This window comes from Zalophus californianus, chromosome 11 (genome assembly GCF_009762305.2).
Source record: "Zalophus californianus isolate mZalCal1 chromosome 11, mZalCal1.pri.v2, whole genome shotgun sequence".
Classification (NCBI taxonomy): Eukaryota; Metazoa; Chordata; class Mammalia; order Carnivora; family Otariidae; genus Zalophus; species Zalophus californianus.
In genome coordinates this window covers 37080064-37102203 of record NC_045605.1, presented here as the reverse complement: position 1 = coordinate 37102203, position 22140 = coordinate 37080064, and the positions used below count along the sequence as shown (strand labels likewise).

Here is a 22140-nt window from a genome sequence, read left to right as displayed (position 1 = left end):
TCAAAATATCCTCTACTCATCAGCCCTTCAATCTTTCATGCCTTTTTTTATATTCCACTTGTTCTTAGAGTGTGCCCTCTGGGCCAGAAGCATTAGTATTACCTGGGAACTTAGAAATGCAAATTCTTGGGACCATCCCAGATTCATGGACTCAAGAAATTGGGGCAGAGGCCCAGCCACATGTGCCTCACGAGGTCCCCCATCCCGCCCTGTGACTGATGCATGCTCAAGTTTAAGAAAGCAGTGACTTAGATTAACCTTTCCCACAATTATTAGAATGCCCTTGCTAAAAGCTATTAGCTTCTTATTGCACTTAATACCAAAGCTCCAGATATATTTTCACGTATATGGTCTCCCCAACTAGACTATAAACGTCTATAAATCAGGTCTTTAACTTATTTTATCAAACAACATGGCATGGTTTTAGTCATGTTCCAAAGTTTGCAAAAATGTAACTACATCTAGCTTGATTTGCTTTACTGTTGCTTTGAAATACTTCAAACGGCTCAATAACCTGTTTCATGACAGCAGTCTTAATGAACATGTCACAAAATTGAATGTGTTTGCCTGAGCCAATTCTCTTAAATCTGTTAATTTTAAAGCCTCATACTGGGGAAATGTAGATGAAGCTTATGGTAGGCTCAGCAATGGTCCCCCAAGAAGTCCACGTTCTAATCTCTATGAATAGGTTACCTTATGTGACAATAGGGAGTTTGCAGACGTGACTAAATTTGAGATATGAAGACTCCTGATGATCCAGGTTGGCCCAATGATGGGAGCAGAGGGAAATACCATGACCAAAGAGAGAAGACCACATGATGACAGAGCTAGAGACTTGAAGATGCTACATTTTTTAGCTCTGAAGATGGAGGAAAGGGCAGAGCTAACGAATGCAAGGAATGCAGCTCCAAAAGCTGAAAAAGGCAGGAAAACAGATTCTCCCCTAGTGCATCCATAAGGAACTAGCTCTGCTGACAGTTGACATTAGTCTAGTAATACTGATTTTGGACTTCTGGCCTCCAGAACTGTCAAGGAATTGATCTTTGCTGTTTTAAGCCACTAAGCTTGTGGTAATTTGTTGCAGAAGTAACAAGAAACTAATACAAAACTTTTGACAAGTTTTTATTGTGAAATATTGGATTTAGAAAAAAGTACAAAATGTCAACAGTCAGATGTGTACAAGTACAGTATATCAATAATCTATACATGTGAACAGCTTACCAGGTTCACCGGAGAATGCATATTTAGACCAATACAATCTAAAAAGAACTGCAATATTCACAGGCTATTAATACATAAATAACTTGGGCCAAAATGACCCTCACTGGTAAATGCTAATTAATAGCTGAAAACGGGCTAAAAAGCACAATACGGCACACCATAGTATCTCCTTACAGGTCCACATTTAAAGAATATCAGCTCATTATGTCAATACACTACAGATCCAGGACTGGGACTCAATTACTAGTTTATACAATTTCAAAAAAATTAAGTTATAAAATAAGGTCATGGAATAAAGAGAGGGCATTTAATTAGGACTAAATACTGTGAAGCCCCTAAAAAGTTTTAGCTTTGGAATTTACAAAGCTTAATTACTGAGACTGATTTTCAATTTTTAATCTGTTTCCTAAAAAAGGGGGAAGGGGCACCTTGGTTTTTAGTAGCAGCTCCAACATGTTATAAGAATTATTACACAGTTTATTTTAAAACCATAATGAGCACTGTGGATTGATAAATGGCTATGAAACCAGAATATAAAACATTATAAATTTTAAAGAAAGGTAATGACTATCTTACGAATTTAGCAAATCCCACAAACATTAAAATCTGTGTTAAGAAGGCATTATCTATCATTGTTGAGAGTACTAAATTTAGGAAGATTATTGCATGAAGAGCTCATAAAAATAAACTCGTTTAATTTTTCCAAGTCTGATTCAATCTTTTGCTATATTACTTCAAAATTACCCTAGATAATGTTCTCAAATTGGACAAAAAATTATTTGATATCAACATATAATGAAAAACTGCAGGAATCATCTCCTAAAACATCGGTTATGTTAAAAACAATTATTATAATCATCCTGTGTTCTGAGGAAAGATGATCTTTGACCTGACATTCATAATCACTTTTGTTTAAAAACTTAAAAACTAATACATTTAATAACAGTTTACTTAAAACAAATTTATCCTTGCCCATAAATTCCTAAGAGAAGGAACTCTCTTCCACTCTCTCCAATATATCAAGCAATGCCTGATGTTTTACAATTGAATAGTCTGAACTGGCATTTATTAAGGAGATCAATTCCATTAAAGGCTGAAAAACCACTGGATCAGAAAATAATTAGTCAATAACTTTACATAACCTATCCCAACCTACCTTAACCTTTATAGACAATTTTAAAGACTCTGATATAATTTTCTTATAAATAGTGCCTGTATCTTATAGTAGATTCCAATTTATTCAAAGATACTCATGGATTGATTTAAGTTATTTAAATTTTTCCAGATTTGCTTTAAACTTACAAATCAAACATGGTGTACATAAATATTAACTTAGATAAAAGGCAGATATATGGACCACTGCAGAAAATTATAAATTTTTAAAAGTTTTTATAAAAGAAAAATAAAGCAGAACACGTAACTCACGAAATATGAACATGAAGCCATATGACGTAAAAAATAAAATTACTCTATCAGAAATGATTTAAAATTAAATCTTTGGGGAATGTACTTTTACATAATTCAATGAATTCAGTGACCAATAGCTTCTCATATCACACAGAAACAAACCACAAAATCATCTAGAGTCTATATGCATCATCAGTTCTTAATGCGATCTCAAACATTTTACTAACAACTTTGATTTCCTTTTGAAATAGGCTTCTGTACATATGCATTTATATACAAACATTTATTAAACATGATTTTAAAACAAACTGTATGTACAAAAGATCGGCATTCCTATAAATAAAAACATTAGGTGGCAAAAAGGCACTTGTAAGTAAAAATCTACAGTAGTTTGTACAAAACAGAACACATTTTACCTTGGATACTGTACAATAAACATTAATTCTTATACCAATAATGAAAATACTAGTTTACTAACTAATGTTAATGATGTAACTTTTAAAAACATATTTACATATACTCTGAAGTTCATTTAATAAAAGCACCATGATTTTCTCCTAAATTCATGTTGATGCAAAGTAAAAACACAATTACCAAAAAAACCAGTGTTTACCATTTTCCTTGTTTAAAAGTTTTTGTATTTCTAAAGTGAAAACTGTTTATCGGAAATCAACATGGTGTAAAACAAAAAACAAAACAAACCGAAAGCCCTGCTGCTCTGACTTCTGAACACCGTCACCTACTCTATTATTGCATGTTGCATTTTATAAAGAGCACGACTCATGCACTCCTTTACAAGTGTTTAATACTATTGCTGGCAAAAAAGTTCCTGGATATCAAATCATTAAAAAGTAACTTCAAGCCAGTTGAAGTTTTATTTGAACGTTTTACAACTTAAAAAATGCTGTATATCAGTTACAAAAGTGAATAGGAAACACGCCAATTCATCTGGTGTGCAAAAATATTTCTCCACTACATTTAAGGGCTTCACAGAATTTTTCTCAAATTTACATTTTCAGCAGAAACACTACATGAATAACTACTTTCTCAAGGGGATGTTAGTATGCTTCCACTTTTGTCAAACTTTTTACCCTTTGACAATGCTGCGACCTGTTTGAGTAGTTCTCTGTTTTTGGCCTGTGGGAGACAAAAACATTTCAGATGAAAAATGCTTGAAATATTAAGTCATGTTGAAGAATAGTACTTATTTAATGCTGTTCTTTTCACTTGTACAACAAGATTTCATTGAAACACTAAGACCAGATCAAAGAGTTGGTATATTAAGGTTCATCTCTATAATGCTGGATATTGGAGAAGGAATATTCTAGATTGGTTTATCAGCCCCTTTTGTAAATGTTGATATCAATGTAACTATTGTTCAAAGATACAATCAGTTAGAAAAAATGCAACTTAGGCAATCCATTTGAGAGGGTCAAATTTTAAATAAGGAAAAAATGTCTGGCTCTTTAACTTAAAAACATAAAATGAAAACTATGAAAATAAATTTTATAATTAATGACTCCAGTAATGATTTCGGAGGAATACTGCCCAACAAACTGTACAAAGTCTTCCATTTGATGTTTACATATTTATAGAATAAGCAAAAGAGGTCCGTTTTGCAAAAATATTCACACTTTATCACTGCCAAAGGGACCCTCTCTCAACTTAATGCTATTCAACTAATTTTTTTTGAAGTATCCATCAGAAATGCCCTCTCTGATCTGATTTTTGTTTCTTTAATTGCCATAACAGTAATTAGGTACTGGCTTTGATGTAATTCGAACATCTACACATCATTGTTTTCAGATCTGTGAAAGGATGAAATTATTTTTCAAAGACTCCAAGTTTCACTTTGCCATTGATCTGAACCGAATGTGCCCTTCATTCAAATGTTCTACCCGCCAAAGACACTGTCCTTGAGCCAAAGCACTATGACAATCACCAGCGTTTAGTGAAGAGGAATGTGTAAAGAGGGACTTTCATATTTTGACTGCCTTTGTCTCCCTATGTGATCTCTTAATCTCTGGAAACACAGGTAATAAGAACCCTCCATATATATAAATACATTAATGATCAAACACTTTTGGAGTTTTTGAGCCAAAATGGGGAGAGTGTTGACAAAAGACTAGAATCTGAGTGCTGCCCTAAAAGCAACAAAATTTTTCCTCTGGTTTATGTAGGAAAACCATTTATTTTCCTTCACAAGTCTCAAGATTTTTTATTATCTAGGTACTACTTTTTTTTTAACCTCAGGGCTTCATCTTCTACTCTAATTTTGGCCTTTGTATGGCAAGATAACACCCTGCCTTCTCTGTACATCATCTTAAACCAGTTTTGTGAAACATAACCTTTTCCAAAGCTTTGTATTTCCACTCCCCCACCTTTCTTAAACCAAACTCTCCCCAATTAATACCCATTACCTTCTGAATGCAAATATTCTTAGAACGATTTCATATTTGCAAACCTAACCATTTTTAGGTTCGACTGCCTGATTAACAGAATTTATCTCTATTCAATAGTTGTTAAATTAAGGTGGTAATTAAAAGTTTAAATTTCAGGGGCGCTTGGATGGCTCAGTTGGTTAAGTGTCCGACTCTTAATTTCAGCTCAGGTCACGATCTCAGGGTTGTGAGATCAAGCCCCATCATGGACTCTGCACTGGGCATGGAGCCTGCTTAAGGTTCTTTCCCTCTCCCTCTGTCCTCTAATCCCAGCGCTCTTAAAAAAAAAAAAAAAAAGTTTTAATTTCAAATTCAATTTCAATTTTAAATCTAGAAAAATCACAAAACATTTAATAGGATTTTGTTTTCCCTTTAAAATTAAACAGCTTGAGAAATTCAGAAGACAAATAAGGAGAATGCCTGGTAGTTAGCAGTAAGTCAAGTGAGTACACTTAATGATCAACTGGTTTATTTCTCAGCTGATCGGTCCTAGTCAGTGTAATAGTTTTAAATTGTTTTCTTTTTATTGTTAGCCACATGTTATTTAATTTGTAACTACAATAGACTCTCTTTGCCAAAAACAAATCTTAACAGAAATTTTAAAATACAGATTAATGAAGGGCATTAAAAAATGGTATGTTTGCAAATGTGCCTCAAAGAGATTACCATCAGATCTCTAAGTTATATTTATCCAAAACCTTTTATATACTGACAATATTCAAATTATCTTTCCTTAGACATCAATAAGAAGCAAACACAAAAATCAAAGAGTTTATAATTTTCATATTCTAAGTACGAAACACAAGAACTCAAACATCAGGTGTTGAAAGCAGTTTTCCCTTTTAATTTTTTAGCAGCTATTTTTCAATTTGCATTTATATATTTGGTCTCCTAATTGCAGCACCAATAAATCTATTTACTGATAAATTATGTAAGAAAAATAAACAATGTATCAGTTGTTAAATGCAGATAAGTCCAAATGTGTCTTATTCTAATTCAGATACATTAAAAATGTATTTTACAATGCAATGCTTAAATATGTATGCATTTAAAATTTTTATCCTAATGTTATGTCTTTATTATGTACCCTGCAAAAAAAAAAATCAAATAATTTAAAATTCTTAACAAGTTAAGCTAAAAATGTTTAGAAACAGTGGCCTAAAGGAAAGACTATCTGGAGTAACACAAATCCTGCTGTGTAACCTGGAGTTCATTTTCTCATACGTAAGACAGAAACCTCACCACCACCTCAAGAGGAATTGAAAGAACTAATCAAATATATAAAACACTTAGCCTAACACAGAGGCACTCAAACCTTAATCCCCTTTCCCCCCCTTCATTCACTTTACTCCTAAACAAAAGGTAGATTTTTTATTTGGTATTCTGTTAGGACAACTTAGGTTGTTTGTTTACTTTGGTATTTTGCACAATTTTTTCTTGTGATGCTCACTGCTTATTTCCCAGGTTTAATAGTTTAAAATGTTTTGAGAACTATTAGAACATAGTAAATTTTTTTTTAAAATTTTATTTATTTATCTAATTGACAGAAAGAGAGAGAGAGAGAGAGAGAGAGAGCGCGCGCGTGAGAGGGAACACAAGCAGGGGGAGTGGGAGAGGGAGAGGGAGAAGCAGGCTTCCCGCTGAGCAGGGAGCCCGATGCAGGGCTCGATCCCAGGACCCTGGTATCATGACCTGAGCCGAAGGCAGACGCTTAATGACTGAGCCACCCAGGCGCCCCAGAACATAGTAAATTTTCTGCTACAGGGTTATTTGTTAGAACAAAAAGGTAAGAAAAATAGTTAATTCTGTTTACTCAACTAAATGGAAAACCCTACTATTACATGGCTGCTAAAGGGACTACAGTTAAAAGAGAGTACACAACTTTAACAGAATGTTTCCAGCAATTAACACAAAAGACATAGGGAAGTGGTCTGATAACAAGGAACAGAAACTCGAGTGACCTGAGGTGGTGGGAACACAAGAGAAAGTACAGTTTAATCTGAGTCACAAGACGTAGGTTTCTATGTCAGTTCTGATTAACTATGTGACCACCATTTCATCTGTAAAGTGGGAACTCAAAGTTATTGTAAAAAGCAAATAAGACAGCCTATGTAAAATCATGTTAGAAATGTCATACTTCTATCTAAACATTAGTTGCTATTCTATTACATAGAAGTTCAGCTACTGACCAAGAAGACTTACTAGGCTTAAGATACTAATCAGGCTAAGATGTCAAAGAGAAGGTCCCCTATGTTTACAACAACAAAATAAAACAACAAACTGCTCTTTTGGACAGTGAGTCGTACTAAGTTTTATCATAAATTTAAGTATTGCTCACAGTTTTTCTGTTACCTCAATTCTGGATTTACTCCAGAGTTTTGGTTACACCACTTTAAGTCAGAGATCATCATGCAGAAGATTCTGTTTCCAGGTAATCATTCAGCAGTAATAACAGAATGAGAAAAATAAGAAAATCATAAAGCAAATATATACTGGTGGATAATGTCCAAAAACCCAATTATATGGGCAATTTCTCAACAGAAGGCAGATGGGACACTTCCATAAATCAACACTCATTCAACAAACTGAATGCCTACTATGTGCCAGGTTCTACACAAAGTTTCTCTTTAAAACTCTTTGTAAGACTAATGTTAAGACTAGGGCTATAACTGAAATTCAGTTTCCTAAATCCATTTTACAATTTCATGCAATTTAAGCTACCTTCAAAGAAGCATGAGGAATACAAACCAAAAGGCAGGAACAGCACATATACCCTGGTTTTACAATGAAGAAAAAAAAAAAAAAACACCTCAGGGCAGTATTACTCCCTTCCTTTCCAAGCTGCACTCTCCCATGAAGTCTAAACTCTATATGCTGACATGCATCCTCTATGCTTTTAAGACAAAACTACTAAAGTTTAAAAGCACTGTTACCCAAAGATTAATGTCTCAGATGTCAGAATGTATAAATCGACAGAACATGTAGTTAATTTAATGTGGTCTGATTTCTAAATTTTTGAAACTGAGGTGAGAACAGGCTTAAATAAGGGAGTAATGTCTATCCCTGCTGGATGCTCTCCATCTCCGCATGCCGGACATCAGATACTACCCTCTCTGTCACTATGGTGACTCTTGGCTTCACCATTTAGTTGTTCTATATATTGAAATCTTCCTGAATATACCTTGCAGTAATCTTGGGAGGCTGGCCTTGGCCTTAATCACTAGAGGCTCCCTGCTGCAGCACACAGAATCCTATTTGGCACCTTGAAAATCACAGTACAAGGTTAAAGTGCACTCCTTTGCCTTTCATCACTGCATGTAGCATAAATTTCCTCCACTTGAGGCCCCTGAGAATTGGTCTTGTACACCCACCTCCCTTCCCATTATCTGGGCAAAAACACGAAGAATGATTGCACAATGTACTAAAGACCTTATTTTCACCTTAGTTTCATGAATTCGACCTTTAATTTTCTGTTTTTCACTCCATGATGAATTGAACATACTGCACTGGTATCCTCCTCTAAAAACCCCATAACGAGTTTAAGCAAAAGTTTTCAGAATTAATATACTGAATCCCCTTATCAAGTGATTTCAAGCAATAACTTTTAATGGGAGCAGGATTAAGAACTGGTAAAAAGTCAAAATCAGGGATGCCTGCGTGGCTCAGTCGGTTAAGTGTCTGCCTCCGGCTCAGGTCATGATCTCAGGGTCCTGGGATCCTGCGACAGGCTCCCCACTAAGCAGGGAGTCTGCTTCTCACCCTTCCCTCTGCTCCTGCTCTTGCTCACTCTCTCTCTCAAATGAATAAATAAAAATCTTTAAAAAGTCAAAATTGAAGGTGAAAATGCACCAAATACACATAAAATAGGGATACCAATACCAGTCTAAGACAGTATTATTAACAATTAGGCAAGGTTAGCCCTCCTTGCCTAACAGTTCATATAAATAATGTCATTTACCTGAAGTTGTTCCACAGTTTCTTTGTGAGCTTTTTCCATACTGTTCATCTTTGTTCTCAAATTTGACTCTTGGTACTGAAAGTCTGCCTTTAGTTCAGTTAACTGAGAAACAGATAAGCATATAAATTTATATATGCGCATGTATAAAAATATATACATGCACACATCATTTTAAACATTCATTATAAATTCACAATTCGTTATAGAGGTGGAAGATGTCAGCAGTTTCCTGAGTTTTATAACTTATTTAGAATTTGTTTTGTGAAATGAAATTCTATTTTATTATAGTATATTTTAAAGTTAAGATAAATACTGAACTGTCAGTAAAACTTTTGAGAAGATGCCTTTTTCTGTTTCAATTTAAGGATGGCTTCGCTGTACACAGAGTTTGGCAACTGGAATGCCAACAGGAAAATTTAATGGCTCATATCAGGGAAAAATGCTTCAATTATAACATACTTCACATTATATATAAACAAAGTAAATGTTAAAAGTGGTGTCAGGTTAAAATAATCCTTTAATGACAAAAGAAGAAACTTTCACTCTGGGCAAGTACAAAGAGGAGTAGTTTTATCAACCATGAACTATACTGCTTTTACTTTATAATTTACATCAGGAATTATGTATCCAATACAACCTAAGGCTTGAGGTAAAATGGAGAACAAAGCACAGAAATACAACATGGAATAAGAAAGAAAAGGGAGTTAATTTAAAATTTTTGCTAACTTAGGCAAATGTAAGAAAAAAAAAATCAGTGGTTTGAGGAAGCTACATTTTCTTCTTAAGTATCAATGACATACATAAAAGTACATAATCCTTATGACCTCGAACTAAAAAATAAGTTGATATTATATAATTTCATTATCAGAACCATGGAGAAGAAAACTTCTGGTTATTTTTAAATGGTTTTCATTATATATAAACTTTAAAGGTTTACATGTTCTTTTTTTTGGTATAGATATATAACAGCAAAAAGACAAAAGGAGTCATGGTGTTTTATATTCTTACTGTCTGAATAAAAGCCCTTGCTTTTGCCAAATTCAAAGAATAACTAAATTCTCTCTCTGTTTACTACATTACAAAGGAATTCCTGTTCTGAAATGCCAATTCACATTAGATCAGCTAAGATAATTATTCTTGTCACTCCACTGTGTGTTGCCTTCAGATTATGAATTTCTGGAAGATAAGGATCATATCCAATTTATTTATTCATTTTTGTATCTTCATGATCACTAGAGGATACATGGCTGGCTCTAGAAGTCACTGAATAAAGTGAAATAAATTTAAGAAAATATCTTGGTTGCCTCAGATTTACATTATAAGAAAAAAGAGCAAATATGTAGCTATTTTAGGCTCAGAATTATTATTTTCCTTACAATACTGCCTATTTCCATTCCCATTTTTTTTTATAGGAACATTAACAAAAGCAGAAAACTTTCACAAACTGCACTAACACAGAAGAGTCATGCTATGAAAAAAAATCTAATAAAAAAGTCAAAATTCCACAATGCATTACTACTTGGTTTTGGAATTGTTACTTTACAGCAAATTTACTATTTTATTCAACTTTTACCTAGATTACCTAGGTTAATATAGATAAATCTTTATGCATAGAAATGTCTTTAAAATTTTGTGCATAAAACAAATTTCCATAAAAGTTCATTAATTCAAAAAATTCTGTTAATCAAAAAGAACCATAAAAAGTAAGACACTCCTAACTAACCTATTCTTATGTCAATCCTAAATTTCATATACTGAATTTGCTTAAACTAAGATACAAATATATTAAAATAAACTTAAATCCACTAACCATCAAGGCACGGGAAAATTTAACACAAAAGTTGTTAAATGCCAAGCTCAGATTCAAACACCACCACAGATACTCAGAAGCAGACATAATTCATACATTTATAATTAAGTCTTACAATTTTAAAAGGAATGTTTTTAATGTTCTCCTATTGCATAAGGCATTTGAAGAAAGTCAAACTTATAGAATAGTCTACGACTATAAACAAGTACAAAAGTTGGTTCTACCCTCAAAGATGACCCAACGTCAGTAAGAGCAGCTATGAGCATTTAAACATGGCAGGAGCTCTAGTAAGTACTTTAGATTTCCATTTAATCCTAACAACCGTCTCCTGAGATGGCATTAATACTCCCATTTTTTAAAAAAACTGAGGACCAAAGATGTGAAAGCATTCTGCTCAAGTTCACACAGAAAATGTTGGAACTTTTCACTAAATTGACAATATATTTGATACTCCTAATCTAACTGACAAAGTCCTCAGTAGTACACTCAATTCCTACAAAATGATCTTAGACACCTACTGCTAATCACTGACTACCACACAGGAAATTTCCATAGCACTACCTTTCACCAGTTATTTGATCTGGATTGAAATACACGACTGGTATGTCAAGGACTACACTCAACTACTTTCTCAAATCACAAGAATTTACATAATATTCCATTTTCATGTCATTTCCAAATTAAGACATTAGGCTTACTTTTAAGCTACAGGCTACTGGAAGCTAATGTTCAGAAATTATTATAATTCTAATTAGCTCTCAGTTAACAGAACTAAAATTCTGAAAGACCTATTTCAGCCATAATTCATAAAATTATGAATAAGACTTGGTTATAAATATGTGTATGAATTACCTCTATTTCTGAGTACCCATAGTGGTGCTTGAATTCACCATTTCCACCTATCTTCTTTAGACGGCTTATGATCCAATTTGGTTTTTATAATGTGTCTTGTAAGAATCATGCACATTACCAAATTATTAAAGTCTAATAAAACTTGCATTCTCAAGCAAAACTCAAGATGTAAATCTTACCAAGCTTCAGTGAACCATGGTCTTACCTTTTTATCTTTTTCTAAAATAGTCTGGTCTCTCTGCTGTAAGAGACGTTTAAGTGACATCACTTCTTCTTTCAGTTGACTTATAAGGACAAAATTGTCTGTTCCCCCACTATCTGCTGACTGATTTATAGAGCTACTAAAAAGAAAAAAGTAAAACACAGTTAAATGAAGTAGAAGAAAAATTAGCAGGTGTTCAAATTGCATAAATTAGACAATTCCACAAACATCCTTAAGGCTAATGCAAAAAAATATGTACCTGACAGAAATGGATGCAACTGGCAAATTACCTTACTAATGGCACACATTACATACACCTGCAGAAATATAATTCAGTATTAGCTTTTAGGGGGTCAATACTTCTAGTGTAAAGCAATAGGCAGCCAATTTGTACAGTAACATCAGCAAACTTTTGGCTAATGAACTAAAAACAACCTCACGCTCATAATACTTTAAATTTAAATACATTTTCCAAGCAGGTCAATTTAAAACATCACAATTAGATTTTTAGATCTGTGTTTCACTGAAGAATAATTAAGATCAAGAGAATGTTCTATTCAGATTTGTTCTCCTTTTTTCAAAACCCAATGTATTCCCCAAATAGAACAACAGTTCAGTGCCACTTGCTTATTGCCAAAATTAAGTTAAAATTTTTAACTAATTATGGTTACTCTTCTAGGTGACTCAAAAAAGTCAATGAAGAAGATACATGTTTCTATTCTTTTACCTAGTAATAACTGGCAATCAACTGTAACTGTTCAACTAACTTGAATTTTCGTAGCGCTAAAGGAATTCATTTTTACCTATCTCCATTAGATGGCTTAGATTCCAATTTGGGCTTTTTCTTTGGAGTTTCATTCTGAATTGCTGCAGAGGATTTATGGCTGAAACCAAACATTGATAAGAATAATTAGAGTAAAAAGGGCAGAGGCACCAAGTGGTAAGTCATTCCTCTTCCCCTAAAATATTACCGAATATCATTGATCTTTTAAAAACATAAGTAACAAAGTTAAAGGGACATCACGTTAAAAAAAAATATACTTCAAAATGCTTCAGAAAATATGTTAACATATTTACCTCTGTTTCCACAGTCCCTGCTCTTGTTCTGGAGTCAAATTGCTGATTCTGAAAAATATATAAATGACATCTAACAACAACATTTATTTAATACATCTTGTTTAACAACATTCTTCCTAATGGGTTCAAACTACGTATGTTTAGAATCTTTTGTTCAGAGAATGCATATTCAATTAAGTTTTTGAACTAAAGCTAATCACATTCTATTGAGCTAAGTTTGATTCAAATAACTGGTAGCCAATTGCTACTAAGTTCTCTAACAAAGGTACAGTGACAGGGATTAAATTCTTTTTTTAATCAGATCATTTTCCAAAAGTCAATTTAAATATCATACTAAAAGTTGGGGTATATAAGCATGAAACCCACCATGATAAGGCTCTATAATTTATAAAGTATGACAATCATCATATTAAGGGTGCCCTTACTATTTCAGATAAAAAATGTTCTATCTTTAAAGTTAAGGCCTTCCTAATAATCCTGTCTGGAGATTCCTCCTTTAGAGTAACTCAAGTTGCTCAGAATAGTGTGTCAAGTTCAACCAGGAAATACCTTAATTTGTTTCATTCCTAGTTTTCCTAAGAGCCCTCTCCAAAGTCCCTACATGTTTCTTTAGTCTGTACTGTGGAAAAGACATACCGAAAATATTGGGAAATATCTTAGTAAGAACTGATTTTACTTTTATTTATAATTAAATGCCGTGTTACTGATTCTTTTCCATTATGCCATAACACTAATAATGACTTTATAATTCACTATGAATCAAGTTTTCTTGCAGTTGCATATCAGCCAATCCTGCATTAACCCCTAGTTTATTGATTCAACATGTATAGAGCATCTCCTACATACCAGACGCCACATATTTATCCAATGTAAGATGTTAAAAAAAACCTAGGCTGTGTGACCTTTTGCCAGTTACTTAAAATTCCTGAGCCTTAGTTCCCTCATCTGTGAAATGGGTATAATTTATACCTTATAGGGATATCAGACTTAAATGAGTTTATATACATAAAACACTTCATACATTACTAGCGTATATACAATAAATAAAAACATGTACATACGTTTATGAATATAAAATTTACTATTGTAGCTGTGTAAGTTTTTCGAGCAAGGAAAAAAATCAGAACATGTTCTTAAAAATCAGCTGTAAATAAATACTAAGTTGGGGGAAAACGCTGTAACCCTATAAATTCTATAAAAAAAATTACATACCTAAAAATTCAATAAATGTCAACACTACTGAGGAATTCAATTGCCCTTTCTTTTACAAATTTCATCATAAGCATTAGCAAACCATATAATCACACATGAATTAACAGCACTATCCAGATCTCAAAGTGAGAACAATCACATCAGTAATGGCTTAACAAAAACACTTGGAATTCACATCCTTGCTTTCTGAGGTGGCCATTCCTGGATCCAGATTGACCTGCTTTCGCTCTCCTCTATCCCCACCCATCACTATATATCACAATATGTACACTCCTCATAACTGTTCTAACCTACTAAACTTAAAATAGAACCTCACAAACTGGCTGCCTACTCATTAAACGGTCTATATCCATCAAATACAAAAGAGTATTTCTATTTCTTAAGCAATAAAAAGGAAAAAAATTAAAGCTCAATACCATCCTTATTCCTTTTACTTTTGACACCTGTTTTTCTTTCTAAAGATTAAGTTACTGTCATAGAATTTGATCTTTATAAACATACCGTGTCCTATCACACACTAAGAAAAATTTATCTATAAAGGACAGGGGAAAGGGACACTTGAATTGAGTTTCAGGAGTAGGTCTGTTATAGTTACTTTGTCACAGTTTTTCTTAAAAAGGCAAAATCCAGAAGATTTATGTTCCTTTGTTCCTTGGGATATTCTGACAGAAGCACCACAAGATTTCTTCAAAAGAGTCAGATTAGAAGTCACTATGCACTCCACCACTGTGACATGCAGAAAGTACACCACCAGGGTAAGGCAAGTGAAAAAACTGCTAAGTAAACATCAATACCTCGATAAAACTTCGTAATACGTGCTTGCCTACAATTTAGAATCAAATTTTGTTAATTGGTACTACATTATATTCTAAAAATGTGTTCTTAAATGTTGTAGGCATCAATTTTCTATAAATGAAATTATGTTTTATCTACCTAGAACTTTAAAGACTCATAGAGAATTCAGGAAAAAAACAAGTTCTTCTGAAAACTGGTTATCATGTCCCTGTTTTGTCCATTTTGTGTTTAATTTGTGCTTTAATATTCTTGATTTTTCCATGAAGACTAAAACCACAGTTCAAAAAACTTTATGCTACACACATATTACCACTATGTAACTTTTCCTCCCAAGGCACTTTAAAAATCAAGTAGTTGTTTATATTTATATTTAAATAGAATTCCTGCCTATGTGTTTTTTAAAAAGCAGCAAAGTACTGCTAATTTAAAAGATTATTTTTCACACTTTTGGAAACTTCAAGATTTAGAATGCTTCTATCATGATCACAAATGATAATCTCACAATCTGTTCTACAAAAACACTGAATGTGCATATCCTAGTCACTGATAAATATAACTGCATAGGACTATAATTTGTATTTATAACCGTAAATACAATTCTTACAAGTAAAATCCTAACAATTAAACAAAAAAAGGATATTGAGGACTTTGATAACATAAACCTATGAAGTATTAACGCTGGTGTACCTGTATTTTTACTTCATATGATAATTTTATGTAATTCCCTAAATGTACTATTATTTTTATGGTAAACAGCTTAACACAACACACTCCAGGTGTATAATTTTATACAGTCTTACCTCAAAGATACTGTGGGTTGGGTTCTAGACCACGCAATGAATATTGCAATAAAGCAAGTCAAATATATTTTTTGTTTCCCAGTGCACCTAACTTATGGGTATACCATACTATGGTCTATTAAGTGTGCAAGAGCATTACATACCTTAAAAAATTAAAAATTGCTTAAAAATGCTAATGTCATCTGACCTTTGACTTTCAGCAAGTCATGAATCGCTGATCACAGATCACCAAAACAAATTTAATAAGGAAAAAGTTTGAAATATTGTGAGAATCCAAAATGTGACACAGAAACGTGAGTAAATGCTGTTGGAAATGGTGCCCACAGACTTGCTCAACGCAGGGTTACCACAACCCCCCAATTTGTAAAAAAAAATGCAGTATCTGTGATGCATAATAAAGCAAAAATGTGATAAAACAAGGTGTGCTATATACTGAATAAAGTAGGGAAAGGGCCCTAAAACACTCAAGAAGCTTACCATGTACAACAGAAACTAGACTTGCACAAAAGTAGTATTTGCAAAAAGTTAAACACCAATACTTGGCATTAAAATACCAAGAGGATCTTAGAAAACCTGCTTTTGAAGTACTTACTTGTGATGGCTACTGCTGTGACGATGGTGATGGTGATGATGGTGGTGGTGATGTTTTGAATGATGCTGGTCTTTCTCGGTAAGAGATGAAGAAGATGAGTTTGAATGTGAAGATCCCAGGCTCTTCCTTTGTTCTTTTGTCTTCTGTAAAACTCTCTTGTATGATAAAGTACAGAGCCAGCATAGTAACTTTCCATCAACCTTTTTAAAGAAAAAATTTGTATTAGATTAAATGTACCTATAAATTGAGTTTAAGTGAAAAATATTCAACTTCTAGCACAGGTGCACACACATTTGTGCTCTCTCACACACATATGCACACATACACAGATCGTTGCAAAATGGAAATAAAATTAGACTTTTATGAAACTTGGGAAAATCTCATTTGGTTTGTCGTAAAATTGGTGAGGATGATCTTTGGACTGCCATTAGTTTCGAGGCATTTTTTAATTTGGAGAGAAGAGTTTGTTTTCTTATTACTGGGAAATAAGCATAAATTTACATACTTCAAAGAATCTTACCTAAGCACCAGCCTGAATTCTTAAGTCACTGTGCAATTACTAAAATGACGAAGTAATTCCCCCTACAGTGAAAACTGTTAGTTTATAGAAACAAGGAGAGCTTGAATGACATATACATTTGATTCTCATTATTCGCAGGTTTCCCATTTGCAAATTCACCACCTACTTGCTAAAATTTATCTGTAACCCCCAAATCAACTTGCAGTCCTTTCATGATCATTCACAAACATGCACACAGCAGCAAAAAATTTCTGTAGCCGGAGAGGAAACAATCCCTGCAGAGGTTTAACAAGGTGACACTCCGCAGTCGTCTTCTTTCCGCTCTTACACCATAAACAAGTGTCCTTTTCACGGTCTATTTAGTGCCATGTTTTCTGCATCTGTGCTTTCTATTGATGATTCCACTGCTTATAATGGTCCCCAAGTGTAGTGCTGAAGTGATGTATAGTGTTCTTTAGTTCAAGAAGGCTGTGATATGCCTTATGTAGAAAATACGTAACTCGGATAAGTTCCATCAGGCATAAACTGCTATCTGCCATCACTTCAATGTGATCGAACAACAATTTATATTAAGATGTCTCTGAAGAGAAACATCCACAAAACAAGATTAAGTATTGATCGAAAGATTACCATGTTGTGACCAGAGGCAAAAATCTAATCCTATACTGCCCTCTTAGAAGCAATAGTTCAATATTCGCTAATTCAGTGTTACCAGCAACTTTACACAACCTATCTACCACGAATAATGAGGATCAACTGTACATGTGTCAAGAGTGAGGAAAAGAGACTTCTTTCCAAAATCAAGACAAAACCCTATAAATTTCTTTCTTCTACTTGTTCACACAAGAAGTGCTGGAGGGACATGTCTTATAACTAGGGTACATATACTGCTGTGGAAGAACCTGGGGGAGCTTCTCAAAGAGACAGTCACCCTCCAAATCAACTAAAACTGACAGAAAACAGGAGGCCTATGTGAAGTGAATGCTGATCAAGCAGAGGAATGCCACAGACACACACATACTATTTAAGTTACTGTAGGTAGAGAAAAACAAACAATGGTTGAAAACATGAGCCCCAAGTCGAAAGGCACAAGATTAACTTTGAATTATACATGTTAATGTGCCATCAGGTATTTTTTCACATCAGCAATTTCAGGTAACCAGCAAAAGGGTAAGTAGCTGAAAGGATTTAAAAGCAGTTAGTAATTCTCCCGAACAAAATGTTAGATAACCAAATAGTACAGAACAGCTATCACAGAATATTTTTTTAAAATACAGTAATCTCAACTCATCAACATAAATCTATGTGTGATGCAAACAGAGAAAATGCACTGTTCCTGCACTTCCATCTAAGCATTTTCAGGGATCCAAACGATACATCATGTAGCAGTAGTGTATTCATTAAAATAACTCCCAATCCGTGTGTTTCATTCAATTTCCAGAAGATATAATATAAATACCTTTCTTCTTCCTTCCTCCTTTCGATCAAAAGCACATTGTTGTTTGCACTGTTCACAGGTCTGAGGTGGTCCGTATTTTTTTTCTGAATTTGTACAACGCTGACACTTTGTACCAATAAATGCTGCAATTATGTTACAGTACTGACAAGGCTTAGGCTGAAAAGCAGATATACATTTTAACTGAGACATTTAAAAATATTAAAAATTTGCCGCATAAAATATACACCTGTATACAGACATATTTCTGGGACTAATTAAGGAAACATAAAATTTTGTCAGGTATGTTACCCTGTCACATTTAATGACATTCTTCACGTTCCTATTGTTTCTAGTCACACAACTTTTTCTTAACTCTATTAAATAAATAAGATCATGAGAAATGTATTTATGATTGGATAGTATGTTATATAAAAGCTACATGTGAAAAAAGTCTCAAAGAATGAAAATAAAGGTACACACTGACAGAAAAGTTTCATGTATCCAGTATTTAGAAGCATGAAATATTTAATATCCTAATTACTTTTATTACTGTTTCATTAAAAAAAATTTAACTTTTTATCATATACAGGTATAGGTGATGAAAAGAATATACATTACACATGAGCTTTCAACTTAAAAATTGGCACAAGCATATTCAACCTAAACTGTAACAAACATAGCTTGATTTTCTTTGATACTCAAAAGACAATTCAGGATTTTACAGAACCTTAAGGCCAGCACTTTGACTAATCATGACTGTACTATACCAATAATGACTGTCATATGCATGTGAGAAAAAATTTATACTAGCATAATGTCATGACTTTTGTGAATAAATGCCTGAACTGTACTACTATATAAAAACTGTTAGAGGTTCGGGGCGGGGGAGCGGGGGGGGAAGAGTGATTATGCAAACTTTATGGGGGGGAGTGTGATTATGCAAACTTTATAGATTAAGTGGGTTCTCCATAACTAGGAGTCACTTTGTTATATTTGAATCTTTAAAGAATAAAATCATACATTTCACACTGAAATTCAATATACACAAAAGATGCACATAATATGACTGTTTTTTAAATGTTGTCATCCTCCAATCAGACTGTCTACAGAAAATTTCTTTCCCGGAATATCTTACCATGTTGAATATTTAAGAACATAACACCACAGATTTTTTTAAAAGTCCATTTTGTGAAAAACACTGACTAGTAACAGTAACATGAAATAAAAATGTAAGACATACTTACTGTGCCAAATTGCTTCACATTTTGAGCACACTTCTTACAAATTGTATTAGTTTTGCTGAAAAGGAAATTGAATATAAATGATCAAATTTACATAGCTTTCTGAGGTAATTAGCACACTGTTGAACTAAAGCAAATACAGTTTATATTTGACTATTTAGTGTTTCTTAAAACTTCCTCTAATATAGACCAAAAATCTTTTTAGCGATGTGTCTTACATTTTCTCTTAACTTTAGATAAATGATAAATGTTTTTATACATTTTTATTGTGTATCTTTTGGTAAAGGAAACAAAACAAAAATCCTAATGTTTCCTATTTAGTTCCAAAATCTTCACATTTGCCACTGTTTATGCATAGCCTTATATCTCAGTGCTTACCTAACCTTCCTCTGGGCTTTCTCCACTATTTATGATGCCAGTTATCTACTTATGAAGAAATTATTCGTTCTTCTCCTTAGACTACTACTCTCTTAAACGTGCTCTGATCTTGTAACAGGAATCACCCTATTAAAAAGTATGTGCTGTTCTTCCACTGGTAACAAGTTACTAGATTTCACTTTGAGAATAGTTGGTAACATTATGTCAGCACTAATGTTTTGTCATTTTTTACAGCTTAATAGTAACTTTATATTTGCATTTTTAGTCAGCAAGGCTGTGTATTTTCCATGCAATAATTTATTCTCCATTTCCTCATGTGTAAACGGAAGTCTAGCTGTAAAACAGCCATTAATTATTTGTCAACATGGTCTCTCCCACCACACATAAAAGGTTTACAACTTAAAATTTAAGACGCTAAACCGTATTTAAGAATACTTTACCACAAATACAGGATTACAACCCCCCAGTATTCCTTACAATTGTGTCTTTAACAATCAAAAACTGTTCAGTATACAAACCTCTCTTGTTGAAATTCTGATCTGCAGTAAGTACATTTTACAATAGGATGCGCAATCCGACATTCCTGTAATAAGACAATATATTAGTATCTATCTCAAAGACCCAAATTTCACTTTTCTGGTAGAAAATTATTACACAACCTAGTCAAATTCCTAAAACATCAATAATACCTGTCCCCCAACGTAAACAATTGAGTAATTTATCATATAAATAGCCAATTACAGCATATTTTCTTAGGGAAGGCATAGATGTCTTTGTCTTTATTTGATGTGGGGGGTATGCTACAAATAAATTAAGAAAGCTGTCAGGGCCGATTTCAAGGGTTGGTTAAATGTGAAACTACTTAATATTTTGCACCGTTGCTCACAGACAGCATCCCGGCTTTAATGGGATGGGAGGAGCTCCAAATCATAGAGCATTCTGTCCCCAAACCAGTCGCTTCGCTTTCCTGGACAGGGAAGAAGGATGCCATCAGCTTTGCGGCTTCAGGTTCCTAGCAAGAAAGTGCAAAAACCGTCCCCTGCCTCCCAGTGGAAGGAGAGGACAGTCCAGGCAGAAAACCGAGATGAAAACATCTCCACCCCAGGGTCTCTGCGGCATAGACAGGTGGCTGCCGCCTCACTCAGCCCCACCCCTGAGACCCCTGAATGTTGGTGGGGCCCGGCCCCCTCCTGGGCCGCCTGGAAGAAAACAGAATTTTGTCTTCCTCAGGGGCCCCTCCCATCTGATGCCCACGTCCTCGGATAAAGGGGTCCCGAGTGAGAACGCAAGAAAAAGCTCCAAGCCCCCAAAGCGCCGGCGAAGAGAGCCGGGCTGCAGTGCAGAGGACACCCAGCTCCCTCGGGCTCTGGCCGAGGAAACCCCGCCCGCCCACCGCCCAGCACCTACGGACCTTGCAGAGCTGCTGGCCCTGGGAGAGCTCCTCGAAGGGATAGCGCTGGGTACACTTGGTGCAGGCGTACAGGGCCGAGGCCGCCATCCTGCTCCTCCTCCACCGCCGCCCGCTCCGAGGCGGGGCCCTACGGGGAACTCGGACTCGGGCGCCGCCGCCGCCGCCGCCGCCCCCGCCGCCGCCGCCGCCCGGGCCGCGGGCTCCTCCTCCTCCCCCCTCCCCTGCCTCGCGCCCACCAGAGCCTCGCCGCGAAGGCCCGAGGCCCTGCGGTCTGTACCGTCTCCCTCCGCCTCCACTTCCGCCCCCCAGCCCTCTCAGTGACGCCGTCCAGGCCGCTCCCGCTTAGGCCCCTATAGCGGCGGAGGGAGACGAAGAGGATAGTTCGATGCGGTTTAGCTGCGCGGCAGTGGATCCGCTTCCTTCTCGGCCTCCCTTCCCCATCTCTGATTGGCTGGGAAGGCTACTGCGTCACTCGGTCGCTCCTCCCAACCCCTAACCCCGGCTACGCTGGGAGCTCCCACAAAGGGAGGAAGTTGCTGGCCAATGACTGCCCTATGCTTTCAGCGCGCGAAATCCGCTTCAAACTCGCTCCGCCCAAAGCCCCCCGCAGCGCCTGTATGTAGCCGCCAGTCCCAGGTTTGAGTGAGAACGCCCCAATCCAATTGGGCAAGTGTTCGTGAAGGTTTACTCTCTGCCTCCACTCTTTTTTCCCTTGATTTCTATTGGGCAAAGTCACCAAAGCCCCTCCACATTCTATTTTGTTATTGGTCAAAATCTAAGTACTT

General features: G+C 35.1%; 1 protein-coding gene across 3 annotated transcripts; it reads right to left on the bottom strand.

Annotated features, from left to right (window-relative positions):
• Window positions 1-1106: 1106 nt before the first annotated feature.
• On the bottom strand, window positions 1107-21796 carry FAM76B (family with sequence similarity 76 member B). Of its 3 annotated transcripts, XM_027578500.2 has the most exons (11): window positions 21356-21796; window positions 20463-20527; window positions 19570-19624; window positions 18347-18502; window positions 16368-16567; window positions 12969-13016; window positions 12695-12775; window positions 11895-12030; window positions 9028-9129; window positions 7422-7490; window positions 1107-3765 (listed from the first exon to the last, which is right to left on the bottom strand). In XM_027578500.2, the coding sequence occupies exons 1-10, from the start codon at window positions 21440-21442 to the stop codon at window positions 7467-7469; spliced, it is 954 nt and encodes a 317-aa protein (XP_027434301.1). In that variant the 5' UTR covers window positions 21443-21796; the 3' UTR covers window positions 1107-3765; window positions 7422-7466. The 3 variants fall into 3 exon arrangements, with proteins under 3 accessions (XP_027434301.1, XP_035578617.1, XP_035578616.1); XM_035722724.1 differs by lacking the exon at window positions 7422-7490 and having other exon boundaries at window positions 11895-12027; window positions 21356-21795; XM_035722723.1 differs by lacking the exon at window positions 7422-7490 and having other exon boundaries at window positions 21356-21794.
• Between the last annotated feature and the right edge of the window lie 344 nt (window positions 21797-22140).